At 38.4% G+C, this 22,272-nt stretch overlaps 1 protein-coding gene across 1 annotated transcript in view; it reads right to left on the bottom strand.

Moving 5' to 3' along the window:
- Positions 1 to 293: 293 nt before the first annotated feature.
- The window catches only part of PRTG (protogenin), a 129,262-nt gene continuing 107,283 nt past the window's right edge, over positions 294 to 22,272 (bottom strand). Inside the window, exons 12-20 of the mRNA XM_089907180.1 lie at positions 21,273 to 21,368; positions 20,046 to 20,232; positions 19,233 to 19,360; positions 15,969 to 16,139; positions 7,999 to 8,181; positions 6,458 to 6,578; positions 5,016 to 5,181; positions 3,076 to 3,180; positions 294 to 2,591 (exon numbers count right to left, since the gene is read on the bottom strand). Of these exons, the coding sequence (XP_089763306.1) occupies positions 2,187 to 2,591; positions 3,076 to 3,180; positions 5,016 to 5,181; positions 6,458 to 6,578; positions 7,999 to 8,181; positions 15,969 to 16,139; positions 19,233 to 19,360; positions 20,046 to 20,232; positions 21,273 to 21,368 (1,562 nt within the window). The 3' untranslated portion in view covers positions 294 to 2,186. The remainder of the gene's footprint in view (positions 2,592 to 3,075; positions 3,181 to 5,015; positions 5,182 to 6,457; positions 6,579 to 7,998; positions 8,182 to 15,968; positions 16,140 to 19,232; positions 19,361 to 20,045; positions 20,233 to 21,272; positions 21,369 to 22,272) is intronic.

Genomic DNA, 22,272 nt, shown 5'->3' with positions numbered 1-22,272 from the left:
GACAAACAAAATACTTTCCTTAAGGACTTCAGATCATCATTTTAGGCTTTTAAAATGATTCCAGTTAATAGAGTCCTAGACATGATGGATGACGTTTCAACTTTAGATTCTGTTTGCCTTGTAACGAAAGTTTAAAAACATAAAATGAACTCACTGTAGTCCTTAGATTTAGATATTGATAAAAGTTGGCCTCACATAATTCTACTTATGAACCCCAAAACGCCATACCCTGTCAATTTGCCCATGCTTCCATGAGGCAGCTCGAAAGTCACAAAACGTTCCCTGAGTACAGGAAAAAAAAAATAACACTAGAATAAGTTTAAAAGGAGGTAGTATAAACAGGAGCTATAAAGGCAGGAGCAGCATTTTTCCTGGCCTCAGATTGTTCACCTAAAGCTCTGCTTTTTTGTTTTGCCATCAAGCCCATACTTAGATAACTAAATGGGGGACTGTGAATTTAGTTCAGAAGCGCATGCTAGCAATTAATGTTGGTCTACTTCTGAACACATCCAATTTGGCACAAAACTACAGATTAAAAAACAACCAAAAAATGTTGTGTCATCAGACACTGGGATAGAAGATGACAGAGGTGGGACTGTCGTCCAGTAACATTTTTTTGACTTTAGAACACCATTTAACATGAACCCCAATTCCACAAATAAAAGGTTTCAAGGGGGATACCCATTAAGATTCCTTTTAAAAAGCGGCTCAAAAGTCATTTCCAGATAATTTGAAGAAATACTTTTAAAAGGAAAAGGGGGTCCCTTCTCTACACCATGTATTTAATTCTTTATTGTCTCTCACTGCTGGGCACCTAACAGGTAACTGTCTCATTACTGAAAGAAGGCCTATTCTATGTGGCTAAGTAAACAGTTTACTGATTTCAAACCAGCAAGAGGATTAACTCACTCCTGGGGTTAGCATTCCTCATTCACAGCATTGACACTGAAGGAAGATTAAACAGAGTACCAAATTCTCTTAAGAATTCAAGAAAATACAACCAAGTTGGTAGAGATCTGAATACTTATCCCTAAACAAAACCTGCATAAAAACAAACCAAAATGCTTTGATAAAATACTGTACATCAAAAGAGTTACTGATAAAATCCAAGAAACTCTTAAGGCAACTTTCTGTACTCTTATCCTGAACAACTTCATGAATATTAAAAAGGTATAAGGCAAAGAACTTCATAATATATAATGGAAGGCACTGTTACCGTGATAACCTCAAGTTCATTTTACTGTCTACTGCTGCATTTATCTTCGTTATTAATATTTAATGAAACCTCTTTACCCCTTTAAGCCAAGCTGGGATAAAAAAAAACAACACAAAACACCAACCCTAACCTGTTCTCTTTGGAAGTCTATTTCCTGCAAGGAGTTTTGCAACTAATTCTGGAAAGGTTGAGGATGCTTTGCAAACTAGACAGTGCAGCCTTTGGCCAACTGTCAGGCAAAGGAGCAGGTAGGAAAGGCACGGCTTCTAGGCAGGCTGAGGTTTGGGATACAGCAGATAAAGCACTCAAGACTCTAATGCCCACAACATAAAGGCTCTAGAAGCAATAGGAGTCCCTGTATGCTACTGAACAGTTCTATTCTCAAAAGAGATATGCTTTTTTGTTTTGGTCATTCAGTAAAGTCAACAGTCCCACTTTTCTCTGCGGTTTCAGTCCTCACAGTTGGAGGTGTTAAATTATCCAAACCATACAGAGGTCATAGTTTGTTGCTGTTGTTTCTTAAATCAGAGCTTCAGATAAACATTCTTACTCATCTACCTATATGACTCCTTTGATCACACACATTACACATACAGCAATGAAAACAAAACGCGACTAGGAAGTCATCGGTTATGTAGCTGAGAAACTAACACAACAAATGAGGTAACAAAGTTGTCTTCTGAGTTTGCCATGTGGCAAACTGAGGTAGATAGTCAGCAAAGGGGCTTTCAGAAGTCTTCCCTTTGCTCCAGTGATATATTTCATAATCCAGTCAAATATCTTGACTGTCTTTTCACATTGCTGACACTGAAACATTCAAAATACGTGAGCTTAAAGATAAAAAAAAAAAAAACACATTCAAAAAAGGTGAAATACCCAATAAGATATCATGATTTTCACAAAAGGCTTTGGCTCCCTGTTCACTGTCCTTCGAAAAGACTTAAAGGTGAGAATACCTGGACGTGGCTATCTAGATTGGAAAATCCTTTTTATCAAAGCAGAGCATGGCAGATGGTGGCTGAGGAACTGAAGAGGAAATCTGCTCAGCATCTGATGGCACTGCATGTTCTTCACACTTTCTCATCGAGGGATCCCCACTCGAATCAGTGCCAGTGAAGGAACTGGGGGTCAGGGGTGTGGTACTTATAACTGAGGACAGGTGTATTTCATCATTGGACTCATGGGAGAACCTTCCAGAATCCCCCGTTTCGTGGCTGCCTTCACTATTCGCTGAATGCTCAGTATCAGTTGCAACACCAAAGGGTCTTGGGAAGCTGGCTGTATGACCTGCGGAGCTGGGGGAGTCCTCGTCACTGATTAATACGGTAGTGCCTGGCTGGTAAAAGCAGACCGCTTGAGTAAATCTTCTTTGAGGCTGGGTAAAAATACATAAAACACCATCAGTGATAACAGAGTGCTCTTGAAAAATAACAAATCTGGTTTTGCATATTGTGTGTGTGCTGAGCTAGCAAACTGATCGAGTACATGGGTAAAAGATCATGATGAAGGAACTGTCTAGGTCAGTGGTTCTCCGAGGAGTGTGAACACATCAGAATTACTGGGGCAAGTGAAATGTCAAAAGGCTTCTTCAGTGATTTTGAGGAAGGCTCCTGCCCCATCCCTTTCTCCATTGCCCCTCAACTCCCACTGAAAACCACAGCTCTGATTACTATTCCAATTGTCACTTCGGGCATCAATCCCCATGGCTTTCCATAGAGTCATGCCCCAAATTAATAAAATCATGGCTAGAAAGAACAAAGAAGTTAAAAAAAAACTCACTTACATTTTCCTCTTTTTAAAATTACCATCTCATATACCAGGGGTAGCAAAAGATTTTTTCCATTTAATGGGTGAGTTACCTGCTCAGCTTTTATCTTCTTAGAATCTTGGAAAAAAAGCCATTTTTTCTTAGTGTTGTTTTTAATTATAGGACCATAGCTATTAATTATCAGGTCAGTTCCTCCCTGGAGATATAAAAGGGGAAAATGCACATATTATAGATTTCAGTTTATTACAAGTAGTACACAAAATTTTTAAATGTTAAAAGAAAAAAATGATCACAGACATTATTATTTCTTCTTTTACACTAGAAGCACACAACAAATACAGGGTACTTGTTCGTGATCAAAAAGATATAATAGGTTTATTCCTAAGAGAGATATATATGCTGAAGTATTTGGGGTGAAGTGTAAGGATTCCAAAACTTATTTTCAAATGACAGAGGAAACAAAAATATAGAGAGAGAGATACAAAAGTATGAAAAGATACTGACAATTATTTGTGCATTTATTAAATTTTTTCAACCTTTCCACATGGTTGAAAAATTTAAAAAGGATTTAGGAAGAGAAAAATGGGCCCACATATGCTCAACAAAATGGCAATAGACGGGGGATCAGCTCTTAGGCTAACCCAAGGGAATTCAGAGACCTGGCCTCCAAACTGGCTTCTCTGCTTCAATTCAGGCCCCCACTCTGCTCTGTCTCCTTTCATTTTAGATTCTCCCTCTCTCTTCCCATGCCTTCCTCCCCAGTTCACTTCTCTTCAATCCTTTCTCATGTCTAGTTCCAAGTTAGTAATAACAGAATGACAGTGTATTTTGGTACTTTCTGTGCTTATTTAAAAGTTTTAAGTTCTAATGTTCTAGATTAATTTGAAATAAATTAAATGGCTTACATTTGTATCAGAAAATAAAAGCTAAATTAAGTTGCAAACAAAAAGACAACAGGAGTAGCAAAAATCAATTTACTATTATTTACCCATAATGTATATAGTATATAGCACTGTGCTAGATACACGTAAATTGCATCTGCTAAATATAATTATATAAAATTTAACATCAAAATTGCCTGAAATTTTTTAATATTTTTGGTATTCTGAATTTTAGGGAAAGGTTGGGGAAGAAGAATTTATAGCAGGATTTGGCAAACTTTTCCTGTAAAGGGGCAGATAGTAAATGTCTTAGGCTTTGCAGACCACACATGCCCTCTGCTGCATTTTCTCCTCTTCCTCCTTTTTTGTTCCCCCCAAACTACCCTTTAAAAATGTGAAAAACATACTTAGCTCAGAGATGACCACACAAGAACAGACTGCAGGCTGGCCTGGGCTGGGCTATAGTTTGCAGATACTTAATTTACAGCACATTTGTTATGAGGGCTATTATAGTAATGCACGATAGCTAACGCTGCAACGTGACTAAAAATAATTTTCAGTTGGTATTCATAATGCTTATCGCTGTACTATTATTACACATAGTGGAAAGGACATGAAGTATTATCCTCCAATGACATCTCTTTACTATATCCAACTTCCTAAGGCCGTACAGGGTAGGATCTTGAGACATCTATTTATATACTCTGTATTTAGAAAATTTTCATTCACACCTGGAATGTTCTGATGCTCCATTTAGTTCTAAAATCAAATAAACTAAGTTGAGAATGGATTAATAAAAAATTTTCCATCCAGTATACACACAACAATCCAAATTGTAGTAAATATGGACTGATGACCTTGATGTCCTTATTTAAGACATCTCAGCTCCACATAATCCAAACTAATTGAATTTATGCTACTTTCTCATATTTTATTTATCTTCATCTTTTATTCTTTTATCTATCCGTATCTTCTCCCCAAATATTGTATGCAAGGAAGGATCTGGGTGAAACGGTTTCACATTTCATTATGTGAAGTATGGACACAATACACTCAACATACAATTTTTTGGTAAAAAGATTTTACGCATAAAGATAAGATGAATGGTAGGAGAGATTATGTAGCACAACAGTCGCTCAGCTCAGAGTACCTTGGCATCAATGAAGCTGTTCGGCATGATCATTGGCATTAAGGACTCTTCATTTTCTAGAGCTCCTTCCAGGTTCTTTCCTACTTCATTTCCATTGGCTAGGGAGGCACTGGTATGAGATAATTGTTGAGTTCCATTCTGTGCTGTCTTGGAGGCAGTTGATCTCCTGAAATATTGCAAGAAAAGGAAATTTTCTAAGTCCACAAGAAGAGAGAAGTAAATGTACCAAATTTGGTGAAATCTGGGAAGTTCACAACTTTGCAAACAATGGAGTTCCTTAATGCTTGTTTCTCAAATATCTTTAGAAACTATTAGATTATAACTCCAGCTCACTGCTGCAAACTTTTATGATGTGAGAAGGCTTGTTTTTTTTGTCCCAATGTCTGTTTATATAAAATTACTCTTTACACTTAGTAAAAACCTTAATATTTATAAAGTACTATTATTTATTATTGTCGCTTATTTATAATATATGCAGAAACTGTAGTTTAAAAAATTTACATGCTCTCCTTCAGGTCTGCAGATTGTCACACTAACGTAACAATTAATGATGACAAATTTACAGTAGCACTTATGCAAGATTTAGGCATCACTAAAACAATGTACATAAAGATTTCATTAAAAAATTCTTGAAGTGAGAAACTTGGACAGTAAAATTAAGCCAGTTCCATATACAAAAAACTTTAAAATTCTTTAACATGTTTTCTGAATGTGTTTCTATGCACAAGTACCAAAAACATACAGAATAAACTCTGAAAAACCTATGATAATGCAGAGAGTCTAGTGATGGAGATTACCTAAAAATGATGTGTATTTGACTTTGATTTTTTTAAATAAAGAACCTTAATAAATGAAAGCAAAAGCCAAAATATAAAAGGTTAGAAACAGAGAGGTTCACTGAATGCTGAGAATTTAGCTGAAGTCAAAAGCACGGATAAAATTGCCTGACAAGAGTTTATAGACAACTAATCCCTAGTTATTACATTTGTTTTAATCCATGTCTGGAGAAGCCCAAACATATGACCTGTGGTGGTGAGGGTAGAGCTCTCAAGTGACTCAGACATTTCAGGCTACTTAAATATGAAAATATTCCAGGAAGTAAGGAATCCCTCGATCAGCAGATACATCATATTAAGTGGGTTATTTTTTTAAAAAATCCAAAGGATATACTTTGTGTTTCTCAAAATACCAAGGAAATGAGAAAACTTAGGTCCTCATTGAAGAGTATTTTGTTGGTACAGTAATTTTTTTCAAATGGTGAGAGAATAATCTTCCAAAGTGAGCACATCTCTATAGCTGTAAGAACCCAAGTAATAATACATTCATTTTAAAGTGGAAAATCCCAGTTACTCTAAAAGGCACTTGATTTCAACTTGTTTCTGTGGTTACTGTAATTTAAATGTTTTTTAACCACATCAACATCTCTAGCAATGGAAACACACCTGGCTTTACTTCGGTATATCAAGATGAGAACACAGATGAGGATGCAGGTCAAGGCTATGCCAACACCTACAGCAATGCCGGTCATTGATTTTTGGTCCAGATGGTAATAGCCTGAATAAACTGGAAGGGGAAACACATGTACTCAGAGTCAATGAGAAAAGTAAATGATTCCATTTATCGTAATTCTCAGATATTAGCTTTTCAATAATCTGTCTTCCTCTCATAGGAAAACTTTTGACAGTATCTGTGTCTAAGCAAAAAAGACATATTACTCTTTTATCAGTGACCTTAAAATTGGCTTATCTTCTCATATTGAAGATTCTAAATATGAGTTCTAGGTATTATTATATCAAACATGAACATCAGTTCATAATTTATAACGCTAAAAGGCACAAGGCATAGATGTTCACTGATAGGCCAAAGGGTAGCTTTCATGTCATATTACCTTAAAATCAGATCTGTATACTGAAGACTAGTTTTCCATTTATGCATTTTCATTTACACAGCAGTGCTTCTCAAACTTTAATGTGCATAAGAGTCACTAGGGGATATGTTAAAATGCAGATAGATGCTGATTCACGAGGTCTGGGGTAGAGTCCACGCACAATTCTGCATGTCTGACAAGCTCCCAGGTGCCATTTACGCTGCTGGTCTCTAGGCACTTTGACTAGCAAGGTATCTGAGAAGCGAATACGAGCCTTGCTCTCTGCTTCCCCTGATGATATGGCAGCTACTGTGGCTACCTCCTTCCTGTGCTTAAATCTGACTTCCCTGCCCTTCTCTTTGTTTCTCTCTCTCCTTCCCAGTATCCATCCCCAAAGTGCACACAATACTGAATGAGTATCCTCTGAGGAACTAAGAGCCTTTAATCCCGCCCTGAATTCAGCTGGCATCTCCTCAATCTGAAGCTGCCCCTGCCACACCCTGCATCGCCACCCGGGCCCCCTCCCCCAGAGAGGGGAAAAAGGAGGTGTCTAGTCCTGGGTCACAGGGGGCCCCGGCGTCCTTCAGAACAATAGGACGATACCCTGAGTGGAGTGAGAATGGCTCTTTAAAGGTATTTTTTCCAATTGCTTTCTGGAGAGAAATAACTTTCACTCTAGAGGATGGGGTTTTTGTTTTTGTTTGTTTGTTGTTTTGGTGGGGAAAACTCTTAATGAAAACCATGCTCTTCTTAGCTTGAACACCACAACCATCACTGCCATTTATTTCCACAAACCCCCAGACGCCTGCTCCCATCAGCTCAGGGGTGGTGTGGCTCATCTGTCTTGGTGGATGCACAGCTGGGAGGAGAAGTAACTGGGGCACAGTGGTCTGAAAACCGTGGTTAGTTCTGAGGGAAGTGTTTTCTCCTTCTAGGAGTGCAGGGAGAGCCATGCAGCTCCACAACATCAGAACCTCGCCAGCAAGAATTCAAGGAGCCGAGTATGGGTTTAGGGATATGGTCACGGGAGGAGCAGAAATAAAGCAGAGAGGAGCTGGAAAAAAATGTGTGTTTTCGTTTCTTAAGGGAAATCAATGATTATGGCAGTATACAAACCTTTGACATCAGCAGAATCTAAACGCTTGGGCCTCTGATTTGATTCAGGAGTTTCCTTTGGAAGTACGGCCAGCTCCACAGAATTTGAAAAGGGTCCTTCTCCTACCTCATTGGATGCAGATATCTTGACAATGTATATATTTCCTGCCACAAGGTTTTCTAGCAAAGCCATGGTTATTGCCCCTATAAATATATCAATTACAAATTAAGTAAACTATCTTTTATTTATTCTTTTAATCACACAAACATGGTCCTTTATTTTAAAAATATTTTTCTGATTATAAAAATAACACATTTATTAGAAAACATCTGTAAAATAAATAAAATGACAATCTCCCATTGTTAACATTTTTGTGTATTTGTGTGTGTGTACATGTATGTGTGTACTGTACATGTGTGAGTACATATTTACTACATGCATTTTTATATCCTAGAGTTTTCATTTAACATTGTGCCAAGCACACTGTCCCTATATAATCCTTCTCTGTAATTTTGTTTTAAGAGTAGCTCGTAAAATCAACACGTATTTTTGTTTGGATACATATATGTATATACATATATATATAAATACACACTTTTTTACCAAAAAATATATATAAACGTATATGTAATTTTTTACTCTTTAAATAGGTATGGATACAAATAGAATTTAAAACATTTTATTATGGAATATTTCAAACATAGGTAAAGACAAAATAACACAATGAACTCAGATTCAACAATTACAAGTAGATTTTAAAAATCCAATGTGAGGGCTTCCCTGGTGGCACAGTGGTTGAGAGTCTGCCTGCCGATGCAGGGGACACAGGTTCGTGCCCGGGTCTGCGAAGATCCCGCATGCCGCGGAGCGGCTGGGCCCGTGAGCCATGGCCGCTGAGCCTGCGTGTCCGGAGCCTGTGCTCCGCAACGGGAGAGGCCACAACAGTGAGAGGCCCACGTACCGCAAAAAAAAAAAAAAAAAAAAAAAAAAAATCCAACGTGAGACTCTTTTTTTTTTTTGGCCACGCCTCACCGCTTGCGGGATCTTACTTCCCTGACCAGGGACTGAACCCATGACCACTGCAGTGAAAGCGCTGAGTCCTAACCACTGGACTGCCAGGGAACTCCAATGAGTATCTTTTTTTTTTTTCTTTTAGAAATGTTTAAACCACTTACAGTAATTGTGATAAATGATTTTGTTCTTATTTCTTAAATTAGAAACAATTATTTTTGAAAGTATGAATATATTTTTCACCCTCCTAATCATTATCTAAGATTTCCTGAATATAAACAGGCAAGAAGATGCCAAAGTTATGTAGGAACCTCAGGGTGTTGAAGGCTGAGACCCCAGATTAACTATCAAAATTATCACCAGCAACCTGGCTAGCATCTACTTCTCTCCAAAAGGAATCATCATTTCATTTTATATACATTTGGTATTGAAAGGTATCTTCTCTGATGGCATGACTGCCAAGAAGGATTCCTATTTGGGCACTGCTATTTCTTGAGGTATCTTTCTGCTCTTGTCCTGCCACGGCACTGAAGTATTTTTCTTACAAAGGGAATCCCATCCTAGGAATTAGTCTTAATGTTAAGAAACCAGGTATAAAAGAAATTCAGCTAGTAAGTTGTTCTTGCACTGCATTTATGGGTGGATATTCACAGGGAAACCTAGCTTCCCTGGGGTAATTTCTTCTCATTTTTTCCTGATGCAGGGCACCCTTACAATAAATAGTTTTAGAGAGCTTACAACAGCTGGTAGCTGTCACCGCCAGCTCAGAGCTGGCTACTCTAGTGCACTTGCTACAATATATTTCATTATGCAAGCGAAATGCAGGGTGATCTTAGAGCTGAGGCCATGACTCAGAGGCTACCTCTGCAGGTCACATGGTGGGAGGGAGCTGAACCCAGTGGCAGTGCGAGGAGCTGAACACGGTTTGCTCTCATGTGCTCCGGTTTCAACCTGGCCTAGAAAGAGTGTGAGCTACTTGAATACACAACTGTTGAATAAACACACTGACCCCTATTTAGAATCAGGAAGAGTCTTTCCACTGCCACTTGCTCTTAGGCAGGTGAATTAAAAAGCAACAACGTATTGTGACATGTTACCATTAGCTAGATGGAAGAGCATTTCAATTTCTTTACCAACATATAAATAAATTGAGTCTCCATTTTATCATAGAATACTTTACATTTAATTTTAGAAAGTGTTTGGCAAAGTCAATCACTAGTGAAATTAAAATTCTTTCGCTTAATTTAAACATTACAAATGGATGAGCTGTGTGTGTATATGTGTGTATGCACATTCCCCTTTCTCCCACAGAAAGTCTTCCTTCCGACAAAAAAAGGAAACTATAACATTCGGGTTCCCATATGAGCACAGTTAAACCAGTTCCCAAATATTAAAGTGATTTGACTGTCCCTATATTCTCTCAGCAAATGGTCTAAATTCCAGTTGGTGTGATTGTTTCAGTCTACAGCCTTTTACACGCGTCTGAACTTTTAGCTAGACTAGGAGTTTCACAAACCGGACAGTGTTAACAGGCTCAGCGTTGGATCAATGTTGATCAAGTCCTGGCATGTTACCAATTAAGTAATTTGCAACTTGGGGCATGTCACTGAACTTTACTTTCCTTGTGGGGGCAATAATTCCCACCTCATATAATTATTATATGGATTAAATGAACTACCATGGACAAGTGTCTGACACACGTGTATATACTCAATGAAAGTAAGTCTTCCTCCTCACCTCTGATCTCCTCTCTTCCCTTTCTGGAGGACAGAAATTTTTTTCACATGTGAACAGCTGAAGGTGGCTAGCATAATGCTTTGCACAAGATAATTCTCAGTAAATACCAACTGAACTAATACTAAAATATGAGCCATTTGTTACCAAAGGGATGTTCATTTAAAATATAAAAGCAGGGCTTCCCTGGTGGCACAGTGGTTAACAATCCACCTGCCAATGCAGGGGACACAGGTTCGAGCCCTGGTCCGGGAAGATCCCACATGCACGGAGCAACTAAGCCCGTGTGCCACAACTACTAAGCCTGCGTGCCACAACTACTGAAGCCCACGAGCCTAGAGCCCGTGCTTCACATCAAGAGAAGCCACCGCAATGAGAAGCCCACGCACTGCAGTGAAGACCCAACGCAGTCATAAATAAATAAATACATTTATAGAAAAAGAAAAGAATGTCACCATATGTCACAATATCTTTAACTTGTCATATCACCTCTCCAGACCTGAGTTTTCTTCTCTGCAAAATGAAGAGTTGGTGTCCATCCGCAAATACTAATTACTATTCATTCCGCCTCCAATTAGCGCCTTCCACTGCAGGCACACCGCTGTCACTCCAGTCTTAACATCATCACCTCATACCTTCATGCTATCACGTGTCTCTTCCCTGGCTTCCCAGACCCCAACCTCCCCAGCTCCTCCTCTGCCTGCCCCTCCCACCCCCAACTCACCCTGGAAATGACATTCAGACTTTTACAAGAACACAAGCTTCACGGGGCTCAGGGACCTCCTCTCTTTAGTTCACTGCTGTGTCCCCACTGTCCAGAGCAATGCTTAGTGCCTAATGGGTACTTATGCTGGTCAGTTTTATATATCATCGTGGCCAGGCTATAGTGTCCAGTTGCTAGCTCAAACACCAGTCTAGATATGGCTGTGAAGTTTTCTTTTTTAAGATGAAATTAATGTTTAAACCAGTAGACTCTGAGTAAAGCAAATTACCCTCCATAATATGGGTGGGCCTCATCGAATCAGTTTAAAGCCTTAAGAAAAAAGACTGAGTACCCCCGAAGAGGAAAGAATTCTGCCTCCAGGCTCAAGACTTCAACATCAACTCCTGTCAGAATTTCTAGCCTGCTGACCAGCTCTGCAAATTCAGATTTAGCAGCCCCAGTTCCTTCAATCTCAATCTCTCTCTCTCTCCGACTCTATGTACCTACCTACCTATCTGTACATACATACACACACACACATGCAAATACTACTGGTTCTCTTTCTCTGGAGCACCTTGACTTATAAACTACTCAGTAAAGATTTATCAAATCTTACAAATGCTTTTAACCTATACAATAAAACACTGTTTCATGCTAAAAACAAAAACAAAAAACCTCTCAGAATATATTAGACTCTGGGGGCTTCCCTGGTGGCACAGTGGTTAAGAATCCGCCCGTCAATGCAGGGGACACGGGTTCAAGCCCTGGTCCGGGAAGATCCCACATGCTGTGGAGCAACTAAGCCAGTGAGCCACAACTACTGAGCCTGAGCTCTAGAGCCCGTGGGCCACAACTACTGAGCCCATGTGCCACAACTACTGAAGCCTGCGTGCCTAGAGCCCGTTGTTGGCAACAAGAGAAACCACCGCAGTGAGAAGCCCGTACACCACAATTAAGAGTAGCCCCCGCTCATCACAACTAGAGAAAGCCCACGTGCAGCAACGAAGACCCAACACAGGCAAAAATTAAATAAATAAATTTATTTTTAAAAAAGCAAAGCGTAAGATTTTACAGTTGGAGAAAAGTCCCAGTATGCAGTCTTATACCTTTCTCTCTTCTGTCCATACTAAGTGATTTTGTTTTTTCAATTCCACAGTCTTAACTTCATCTACATACTGATGACTTCTAAGTTATACCACTAGTCCATACCTCTCCCATGAACTTAACCCTCCCACTGCTTATTCAACCTCTCTACTTGGACATCCAAGAGGCATCTCAAATGTAACATGTTCAAAATCAAACTTCTGATTTCCCCCACCAATTTTGTTTCTTTTTTTTCTTATACCCCACATCAATCTGTGGCAAATCGAGTAGACTATTCCTTCAAATTATGTTCTCATAGCTTCTTATTACCTTCCTTGTTATTATCCCTGTCCAAACTGCCATTAGCTCTCACACAGACACCTGCGAATTAAATGATTTCCCAGGGACTTCCCTGGAGGTCCAGTGGTTAAGACTCCATGCTCTCAATGTGAGGGGCATGGGTTTGATCCTTGGTCAGGGAACTAAGATCCCACATGCCCCATGGCGTGGCCAAAAATAAATAATAAAATAAAATATACTTTAAGAAAAAGAAAAACTAAAAAAGTAAGTGGTTTCCCAATTTCTGCTCTTACTTCCTTATAGTCAGTTTTTCAGGTAGGCTGTTAGGGGGTTGCCAAAGTAATCCTTTCAAAATGTAAATCAGATCAATGTCTTCCATCCCTCTTAGAAAAAAATCCGTGGTCCAGGAAGTCTGGCCTACCAGGTCTTCCCTTGGCAACCTCCCCACCTCATTTCCCACTTCCCCTCACTCTGTCTAGCCACCCTGGCCATCTTGTTGTTCCTCTAAAATGCCAAGCACACTTCTGTCTCAGGGCCTTTGCACTTCCCCCAGATAGCCATATGGCTCTGCTCAGATGTCATTTCTTTCAAAAGAACTTACCCCGCTACCTCCATCACTTTATTCTTTCCCCTATTTTTTTTAAAATTTATTTATTTATTTTTTGGCTGTGTTGGGTCTTCTTTGCTGCGTGTGGGCTTTCTCTAGTTGCAGTGAGCGGGGGCTACTCTTAATTGTGGTGTACGGGCTTCTCACTGTGGTGGTTTCTCCTGTCGCAGAGCATGGGCTCTAGGCACGTGGGCTTCAGTAGTTGCAGCACAGGGGCTCAGTAGATGTGGCTCGCGGGCTCTAGAGCTCAGGCTCAGTAGTTGTGGCGCACGGGCTTAGATGCTCTGTGGCATGTGGGATCCTCCCGGACCAGGGCTCGAACCCATGTCCCCTGCATTGGCAGGGGGACTCCTAACCACTGCACCACCAGGGAAGCCCCCTCAAACTCTTTATATTTTTCTCTCTGAAAAAAGTAAACTCAATTGCTTTTTACTTATATTGTTTATTTTGTTCTCTATGAATTACTAGCATTAGCTATGGAAAAGGTTCCCTACATTTAACAAGAGACAAAAGCTTTTCACTGATAATGTTTCTTAAATTTACACAAGCAGCATAATGGCAAAAATAGAATTTTTCCCCCTATGCTTTATTATATAGTTAGGAAGGCTTGTACAGAAGTAAAAACTTCTAATTACAATTCATTTTGCTATTGGGCCATCAATGAGGCAAAAATGTTGTTTTCTGGGCCTTGTCTGAAACTGACAAATGAATGCATTAAAAAGAACCAAAACTAAATACTGCTTCTTTTTAGGCAGGTACAAATGAAGAGCCAAAGGAAGTATGTGCTCATGAGATCAAAATTCTTTTATAAGTACTTATATAACACTCATTAAATCAGGTTAGTCACTTGGTCAAATGTTGTGTCAATGAATCATTTTGGAATTAATTAATGAAAACTGAATTATATATTTTAAGAATATTGTGGCAGACTGTAAGATGAATAGCCCTGCATAAATTATGCTTCCATCTCTCCATACCTGTGGGCAGTCTCTTCCCACACTAAGTCTGGGCTTGCCTACATGATTCGTTTTGCCAGTGGGATGTTAGCAAATGTGAATCAGGCAGAGGTCTGCAAAGCTTTGTATGTGGGGCTTCTTTCCTCTCTCCTGGATTTTCGAATTCTCCCACTGTTTTTATGCTACCCACACCCTGTTGAAACCCTGAGATGATCAGAGCCTCATGAGTGACCTCAGGAGACACCAAAAGAAGAACTGCCCAGCTGATCCCACTCCAAACTGCTGACTCAGAAAGTGTGAGAAAATAAAATGGCTGAATTTTAGAGTGGTTTGTTAGGGAGCAGTATATAATGGATAAAACACAAAATTGTATTGCTGGGAGGTACTTATTATTACTTTCCAGGCTGTTCAGTGACTAGGAAATCATTACTTAGTGGGGCACCCGCTTAATGAAAAATATGAATATGCAACTATCAAAACTCCAGCTTCTGTTACCATTTGTTTATTTTACAACTACAAAAGTGTTATATGGATTACATCCACATAAGTGACCTTAGAGTGTATTCTCTTAATTGGGTAAATATTCCCCTTAAAAGTTAAAATGTATGTGGAAGTGCCTGGCACTGTAAAGTGTTTAGAATATGTAGATGGAAAACAAATTTCCTTCTCAAAATCCTTCTTAAGCTTTTAATTGCCTGGAAAACAGTTCTGAGCATGTATGTCTGAATTTAAAAAGTATCAAAATCAACTATAATTCAATAAGAAGTTAAAAGAAGCATCAAAATCATGAAATTATACTGTTTATGTGATGGCCCATCCATACACTGGCATATGAGACCTGTCCAAATGAAAGATTCCAAAATTTAAAAAGGGCATATTATAACAGCATGAAGTAAGAATGTTAAATTCTAGAATACAGTTTTTCTCAGCCAAAATAAAATTGGTATTAAACAATTTAAATTCAGTGTTCCTAAGCCCTAAGCAGCTTTTCCCTGTACTTAAGTGGACCCCTAGTATTCATATGGGTCAATTTATTTGAATGTGGACCATTTTAGTAGCTGTACAAAGGTCTTCTCCATTAAACCAGGTCTTCCTCCAGTGTTTGCTACTCCAGTGAAAGACACACAACCGCCGGAAATCTAGTAATTATCTATAACAATTCTCATTTCCTTACCTTCTCTCTCCCTCCCTCCCTTAGTGACCAAGTCCTGTTAATTTTACCTCCTTACTGTCTTTCAACCACCCTCTTCTTTCCATCTCACTCCTTGCCACCCTAACCCGGGCTTATCATTCTCTTTCCTGGACTGCAACAATTACTTCCTAGTCTCCTTGCATTACTCTTACCCCTACTCCTCCTCTACCAAGCCTCTTCTATTCACAATACTCAGAGTGATTTTTCTGAAGCGTGAAATCAGGCTCATGCTTAAAGTATGTTGATGGCTTCCCAATGTCCTTTGAACAAAATTAAAATTCTTAATCATTTGTTACTTCATAAACATAAATTCAAAACAAACTCTAGATCCCTCTTTCCCTTTGTTTCCTTATCATTAATAACCTTACTTTTCATGCCCTTGGGTAAATTATGATCATATATACCTTCTCGGTGTAGGACCTGCCACTCTCCTGCAATCCAGGCCTTTCTGGATGCATACAAGATAGTGTAACGCGTCACAACCGTCTCTGGGCCATCAGGAGGTTTCCAAGAAACCAGGGCAGTGTCATCCTCGATCAATGTCACTTTCACTCCAACTGGTGGGCCTGCTGGTGCTGTGCACGCATGTAGAAAATATTATATTATTAGGAGAAAATGGTCATTAAGTACTCAACTACGTGGACAGGCACAGATAAGAGTTTAAAAAACTAGAAACTACTATAAAAACATCTCAAAATCACAGCTTTTACAGCTCATTAGTGACAATATCAAAATACGATTTTTCTCTTCTTTATCTGAAAACTCATTTCATTTTTATAATGTTTAAAACATTAAAAATATATAAAGGAGGTGGTAGATTCCTAGATGAGGAACTACTAAGTCAAAGGTTCTCAGCATTTTTAGGGCTCTTTACATTGTTTTGCCACATGGACAACTAGAAAGGTTTACAGTTCCACCAGGGCATCTGTGCATTACTCACTCTATTACGTACTGAAGCTAAACTACATTTCTTACTAAAATGCATAGAATGTATATTTAATCTGATCTAGGAAGCCACTCAAAAAATACTTCTGAGACTGAAACGTTCAGTTACTCACCAAACCGTTGTGAATCAGTGAGTTTATAGAACAGACTTTACCTTATATCTACCTTACCTTATATCTTATGACCTTTACCTTATATCTATCTTAGACTAATACCTTATATTTACGAAAGGTAGTGAAGTCCTGGGATTTTAGTGGAGCCCATGTTCAATATGAGCTAAAGGTGTGAAGCGCTGGTTTTGGGCACTACCTCACATATGGAATATTGCCAAAACCATAGCAAAACAGCCCAATGCTCACTTAAATAAGTCTCCTTTGTTTTCTCTCAGCATCATTAAAATAGAGCTGCAATCTACACCTTCACCATCATTCTAGAGAGAAGGAAATGCGTCGAGAGATATACCATGTTCTTGGATTGGAAGAATTAATATTGTGAAAATGACTATACTACCCAAAGCAATATACAGATTCAATGCAATCCACAGATTCAATGCAATCCCTATCAAATTACCAATGGCATATTTCACAGAATTACAACAAAAAATTTTACAATTTGTATGGAAACACAAAAGACCCCAAATAGCCAAAGTGATCTTGAGAAAGAAAAATGGAGCTGGAGGAATCAGGCTCCCTGACTTCAGACTATACTACAAAGCTACAGTAATCAAGACAGTATGGTACTGGCACAAAAATGGAAATATAAATCAATGGAACAAGATAGAAAGCCCAGAGATAAACCCACACACCTATGTTCACCTAATCTATGACAAAGGAGGCAAGAATATACAATGGAGAACAGACAGTCTCTTTAAGAAGTGGAGCTGGGAAAACTGGACAGCTACACATAAAAGAATGAAATTAGAACACTCCCTAACACCTAAACACAAAAATAAACTCAAAATGGATTAAAGACCTAAATGTAAGGCCATACACTATAAAACTCTTAGAGGATAACATAGGCAGGACACTCTTTGACATAAATTGCAGCAAGGTCTTTTTTGACCCATCTCCTAGAGTAATGAAAATAAAAACAAAAATAAACAAATGGGACCTAATTAAACTTAAAAGCTTTTGCACAACACAGGAAACCATAAACAAGACGAAAAGACAACCCTCAGAATGGGAGAAGATATTTGCAAACAAGGTAACTGACAAGGGATTAATATCCAAAGTATACAAACAGCTCATGCAGCTCAATATCAAAAAAACAAAAACAAAAAAACCCATAACCCAGTCAAAAAATGGGCAGAAGAACTAAATACACATTCCTCCAAAGAAGACATATGGATGGCCAAGAGGCACATGAAAGGATGCTCAACATCATTAATCATTAGAGAAATGTAAATCAAAACTACAATGAGGTTATCACCTCAAACTGGTCAGAATGGCCATATTCAAAAAATCTGCAAACAATAAATGCTGGAGAGGGTGTGGAGAAAAGGGAACCCTCTTACACTGTTGGTGGGAATGTAAATTGATACAGCCACTATGGAGAACAGTATGGAGGTTCCTTAAAAAACTAAAAATAGAACTACCATATGACCCAGCAATCCCACTCCTGGGCATATACCTGGAGAAAACCATAACTCAAACAGATACATGCACCACAATGTTCACTGCAGCATTGTTTAAAATAGCCAGGACATGGAAGCAACCTAAATGTCCATCAACAGAGGAATGGATAAAGAAGATGTGGTATATATACACAATGGAAAATTACTCAGCTATTAAAAGGAATGAAATTGTGTCATTTGCAAAGATGTGGATGGACCCAGAGACTGTCATAGAGAGTGAAGTAAGTCAGAAAGAGAAAAACAAATATTGCTTATATATGGAATCTAAAAAAATGATACAGATGAACTTACTTGCAAAGCAGAAATAGAGACACAGATGTAGAGAACAAATGTATGGATACCAGGGGTGGGGGGAGTTGGATGAATTAGGAGATGGGGACTGACATACATACACTATTGATACTATGTATAAAGTAGATAACTAATGAGAACCTACTGTATAGCACAGGGAACTCTACTCAATGCTCTGTCGTGACCTAAATGGGAAGGAAATCCAAGAAAGAGGGGATATACGTATACATACAGCTGATTCACTTTGCTGTACAGCAGAAACTAACAACATTGTAAAGCAACTATACTCCAATAAAAATTAATTTTTAAAAAAAGGAAATGCAGGTTTAGAGACATGGAATATTTTAGCAACTGCCGTTGATAAGCTACAGAATTGGTGCTCAATCCGGTATCATCTATACTGCACTATGCACAGAATCAAGCTACCGCTCACGTTAGATTCTAATGTGGGCTCCTAACATCATTAAATATGTTACCCACTTTCTTCCATTTTAAATTACTTGGGTGCAGCCTTGCACAGCACACCTGTTCTTAGAAAATGTAGCACCCCCTAAAGAGACCCTAAATTTAAGCCCACTTGCTTGTGCAATACACTGAGAGGAAAAATATTTTTACTGTAATAAAGGAAAAGAAACTTCAAAAGTTAAGAAACAAAATAAATACATACACGTAGACTGGTAGGTGGCAATCAGGGTAGTATCTTCTTCAAAGTGACGTCTGTGTGTGTGTGTGTGTGTGTGTGTGTGTATGTGTGTGTATAATACATAGATAAAACCCACAGGGGAGCTGCTTTCTTTACCTTCTGGAAGTGTAGAGTGGTAGACAACGGGGCTCCAGGGACTGGAAAGTTGATCCACGTGCAGTCGAACAGCAAATTCATATTTGGTGTTTGGTTCTAGACCTTGAACCAACATGTGAGTTTCTGATCTATAATGAGTAATAAAGTAGTTAATGCTGGTAGCACATTGTTTCTAAAAGATTGCCAGTATTTCCAATCAATACAGGTTACTGTTATTTATTACCTCCCTCGTTTTCTTTAAAAAAAATTTTTAGATTAAAAAGCAATCTAATTTGATTATTAAAATGCTACATTGGATATTATAGAAATAAGCCTAAAAACTGCCTCTCTGAAAGGAAACTAGGAAATTAACATTATAGAAATGTCCCAAATCAAAGGGATTTCTTCTGAAATACTGTTAAGTCAAATCTCTCTTCTAAAGTATAATAATGGGCATCTTTCTAACTATAACCTAGCAAACAGAATAACTAGCTTTATTTTTTGATGCCAGCATGAAAATTGACTTGTTTCCTTCTTTAAATATGCTAAGTTTAGCTACTTGAAAGTCATCATATTGATAGTTTCTTGTCTAATCTTGTTGCACGAGGTTGGGGAAACAACAACAAAAAAATCATTTATGAAAATTAAATTTCAAAATAAATGCGGTTTTCAAAACTGATTATGGTAAAGATGCAAAATCCCCTGCCCTGACATAAGTAAGATAAGTTCTGAGACAAATGCTTACAGCTGAAGCTCAAGTTGGCCCAAGATAGTAAAGAAGGAAGTGAGTGGGGAGGAGAGCAAAGAAAACAACCATTAATAGAAACTACATACGTTTGAAGGTATAAAACCAAAGAAGCATTCTGCAGGCCAACAGGGTTACAGCGGATGGTGTAGTTAATTATTTGTGCAGTGGTGAACGCAGGCCTCCTCCAGTGCAGGAAGATGGAAGATGAGGTGTTAGCCTTCGCATAGAGATGGTGGGGTGGTGGTGGAGGAGGAACCATGCGATCACGAACAGCTATTGAAAAAGACAATGTTAATTTACCACATGGCGTAACATTTAATGTAGAAAGTGGTAAAATGGTAAAATCATAACACCCCACCCTTTAGGTCTTTCTTCCACCAGAGGTTCATAGTGGTCTAGAGATGTATCATTCAAACCTGAGTGACTCTTCCATAAGTTAGATAAGGAATCAAATATTATCAATACTTAGAATGTAAGACAGAAGCACAGAGAAGTCAAGCTACCAGCCGAAGACATTCAGAAAGCCAGCAGTAGACTTAAAACTAGACTGACATCCTCTTTAGTAGCAATAAAACCAAACAGTTCTCAGTAGCAATAAAACTGAATAGCAACTGGAATGAAATAATTAGCCTCAAGGTTAAAGGAGATAAAAGAAAACTTAGTATTTGTAGGTATTCAGGGTTATTTTCCCAGTTAAATTTCTTTTTTTAAAAATTTTATTTAATTAATTAATTTATTTTTGCTGCGTTGGGTCTTCATTGCTGCATGTGGGCTTTCTCTAGTTGTGGCAAGCAGGGGCTACTCTTCGTTGCGGTGCACGGGCTTCTCATTGTGGTGGCTTTTCTTGTTGCAGAGCATGGGCTCTAGGTGCGTGGGCTTCAGTAGTTGTGGCACGCAGGCTGAGTAGCTGTGGCTCGTGAGCTCTAGAGCGCAGGCTCAGTAGTTGTGGTGCACGGGCTTAGATGCTCCATGGCATGTGGGATCTTCCCAGACCAGGGCTCGAACCTGTGTCCCCTGCATTGGCAGGCGGATTCTTAACCCCTGCACCACCAGGAGAGTCCCCACAGTTAAATTTCTAATGGTCTCTTCCTTGCAAAACTAAAATAGGTTCTTATAATTAAATACATCTCACTTAAATATTTACTGAGTATGTACTTGTTCAAGATACTATGTTAGGTATCCTGGAGAATATGAAAGTAATAGAACCACCAAGGTATCCAAGTAGTAATGAGACTTAAATTTAAAGAAGGAAGTAGAGAAAAAAAGAGTGTGAGTCTTACATTGTGAAACAAGCTACTGTAACTCTTACTTACACACGCATCCCGGAGTACTGACTGTTTGATCTGCCTGGTAGCCATCTTCTATGCTGTTGTAAGCCAGCAATCTCACATGATATTTTCTTCTCGGGTCTATAAAGAAACCAACAGGTAATAATTAGGCCCAGCCCTCTAGATAGGAACAAAGGTTCTACAGCCTTTCTAGATTTTGGTTTAAAAACCTTCTGAATGCATAAGAGCTCTAAGTAAAATGAAAATTTTCTCTCTCCTTGTTCTACACAGTGACTCAGCAGTTCGCCTTATTATGACATTGCTATTGTGACTATCTACCAATTGATAAAATTTTATTTTATTTAACCTTATTTCAAACAATAACATTACCACCACTGTTCTTCCTCCTCTTCCTCAACTGACCAGACATAGATTCTTGACTTTAAAAGGCTTGGGCTGCCTGATGGTTTCCTTACAAGTGGTTATGCTACATAGAAGTTTTCTGTTTAGTTATTTGAGGGTAGTTAACTTAAAAGCATGGAAATCAAACTGAGATTGTTTTCCCCCTAAAAGGTAAGAAGAATTACAGTTGTCATTCTTTAGTACCTTTGAAAATGTTTATAACCACGTATTATTTAAGTTTATTTCACCGTGTGCCCTTTTCCACAAACATACATTTTCAGTTGAGAGCTAAATTTATCAAGAAAGATGAGTTGGAGCTCCCTCTACTGGTGTTCGTTAACTAACACAATACAGAAACTAAAGTCCATCCCATACATATTAAACAAAAATTTTTTTCAGGTTTTTGAGGAATTAAGTGGTTACAATTTTAAATAATATACTTTAGAAGATATTCAAGAAGTTTAATGATATAAATACATTTAAATGTAAATGCTTATGATAACATTTAACTATAAAGTAATACTTGCTTAGGGCAAAAATAAAACTATTCAGAAATAATGTATTCCTTTTTTCTCCCCACAGCTTCATTAAGGTATGGTTGACAAATAAAGCTTGTATATATTTAAGGCATATAACTTGATGT

Source organism: Delphinapterus leucas, chromosome 2, assembly GCF_059928025.1.
Source record: "Delphinapterus leucas isolate spDelLeu-1000000601 "Yukka" chromosome 2, BTC_Dleu_Yukka2, whole genome shotgun sequence".
Classification (NCBI taxonomy): Eukaryota; Metazoa; Chordata; class Mammalia; order Artiodactyla; family Monodontidae; genus Delphinapterus; species Delphinapterus leucas.
This window is presented reverse-complemented; position numbering and strand designations above follow the sequence as displayed.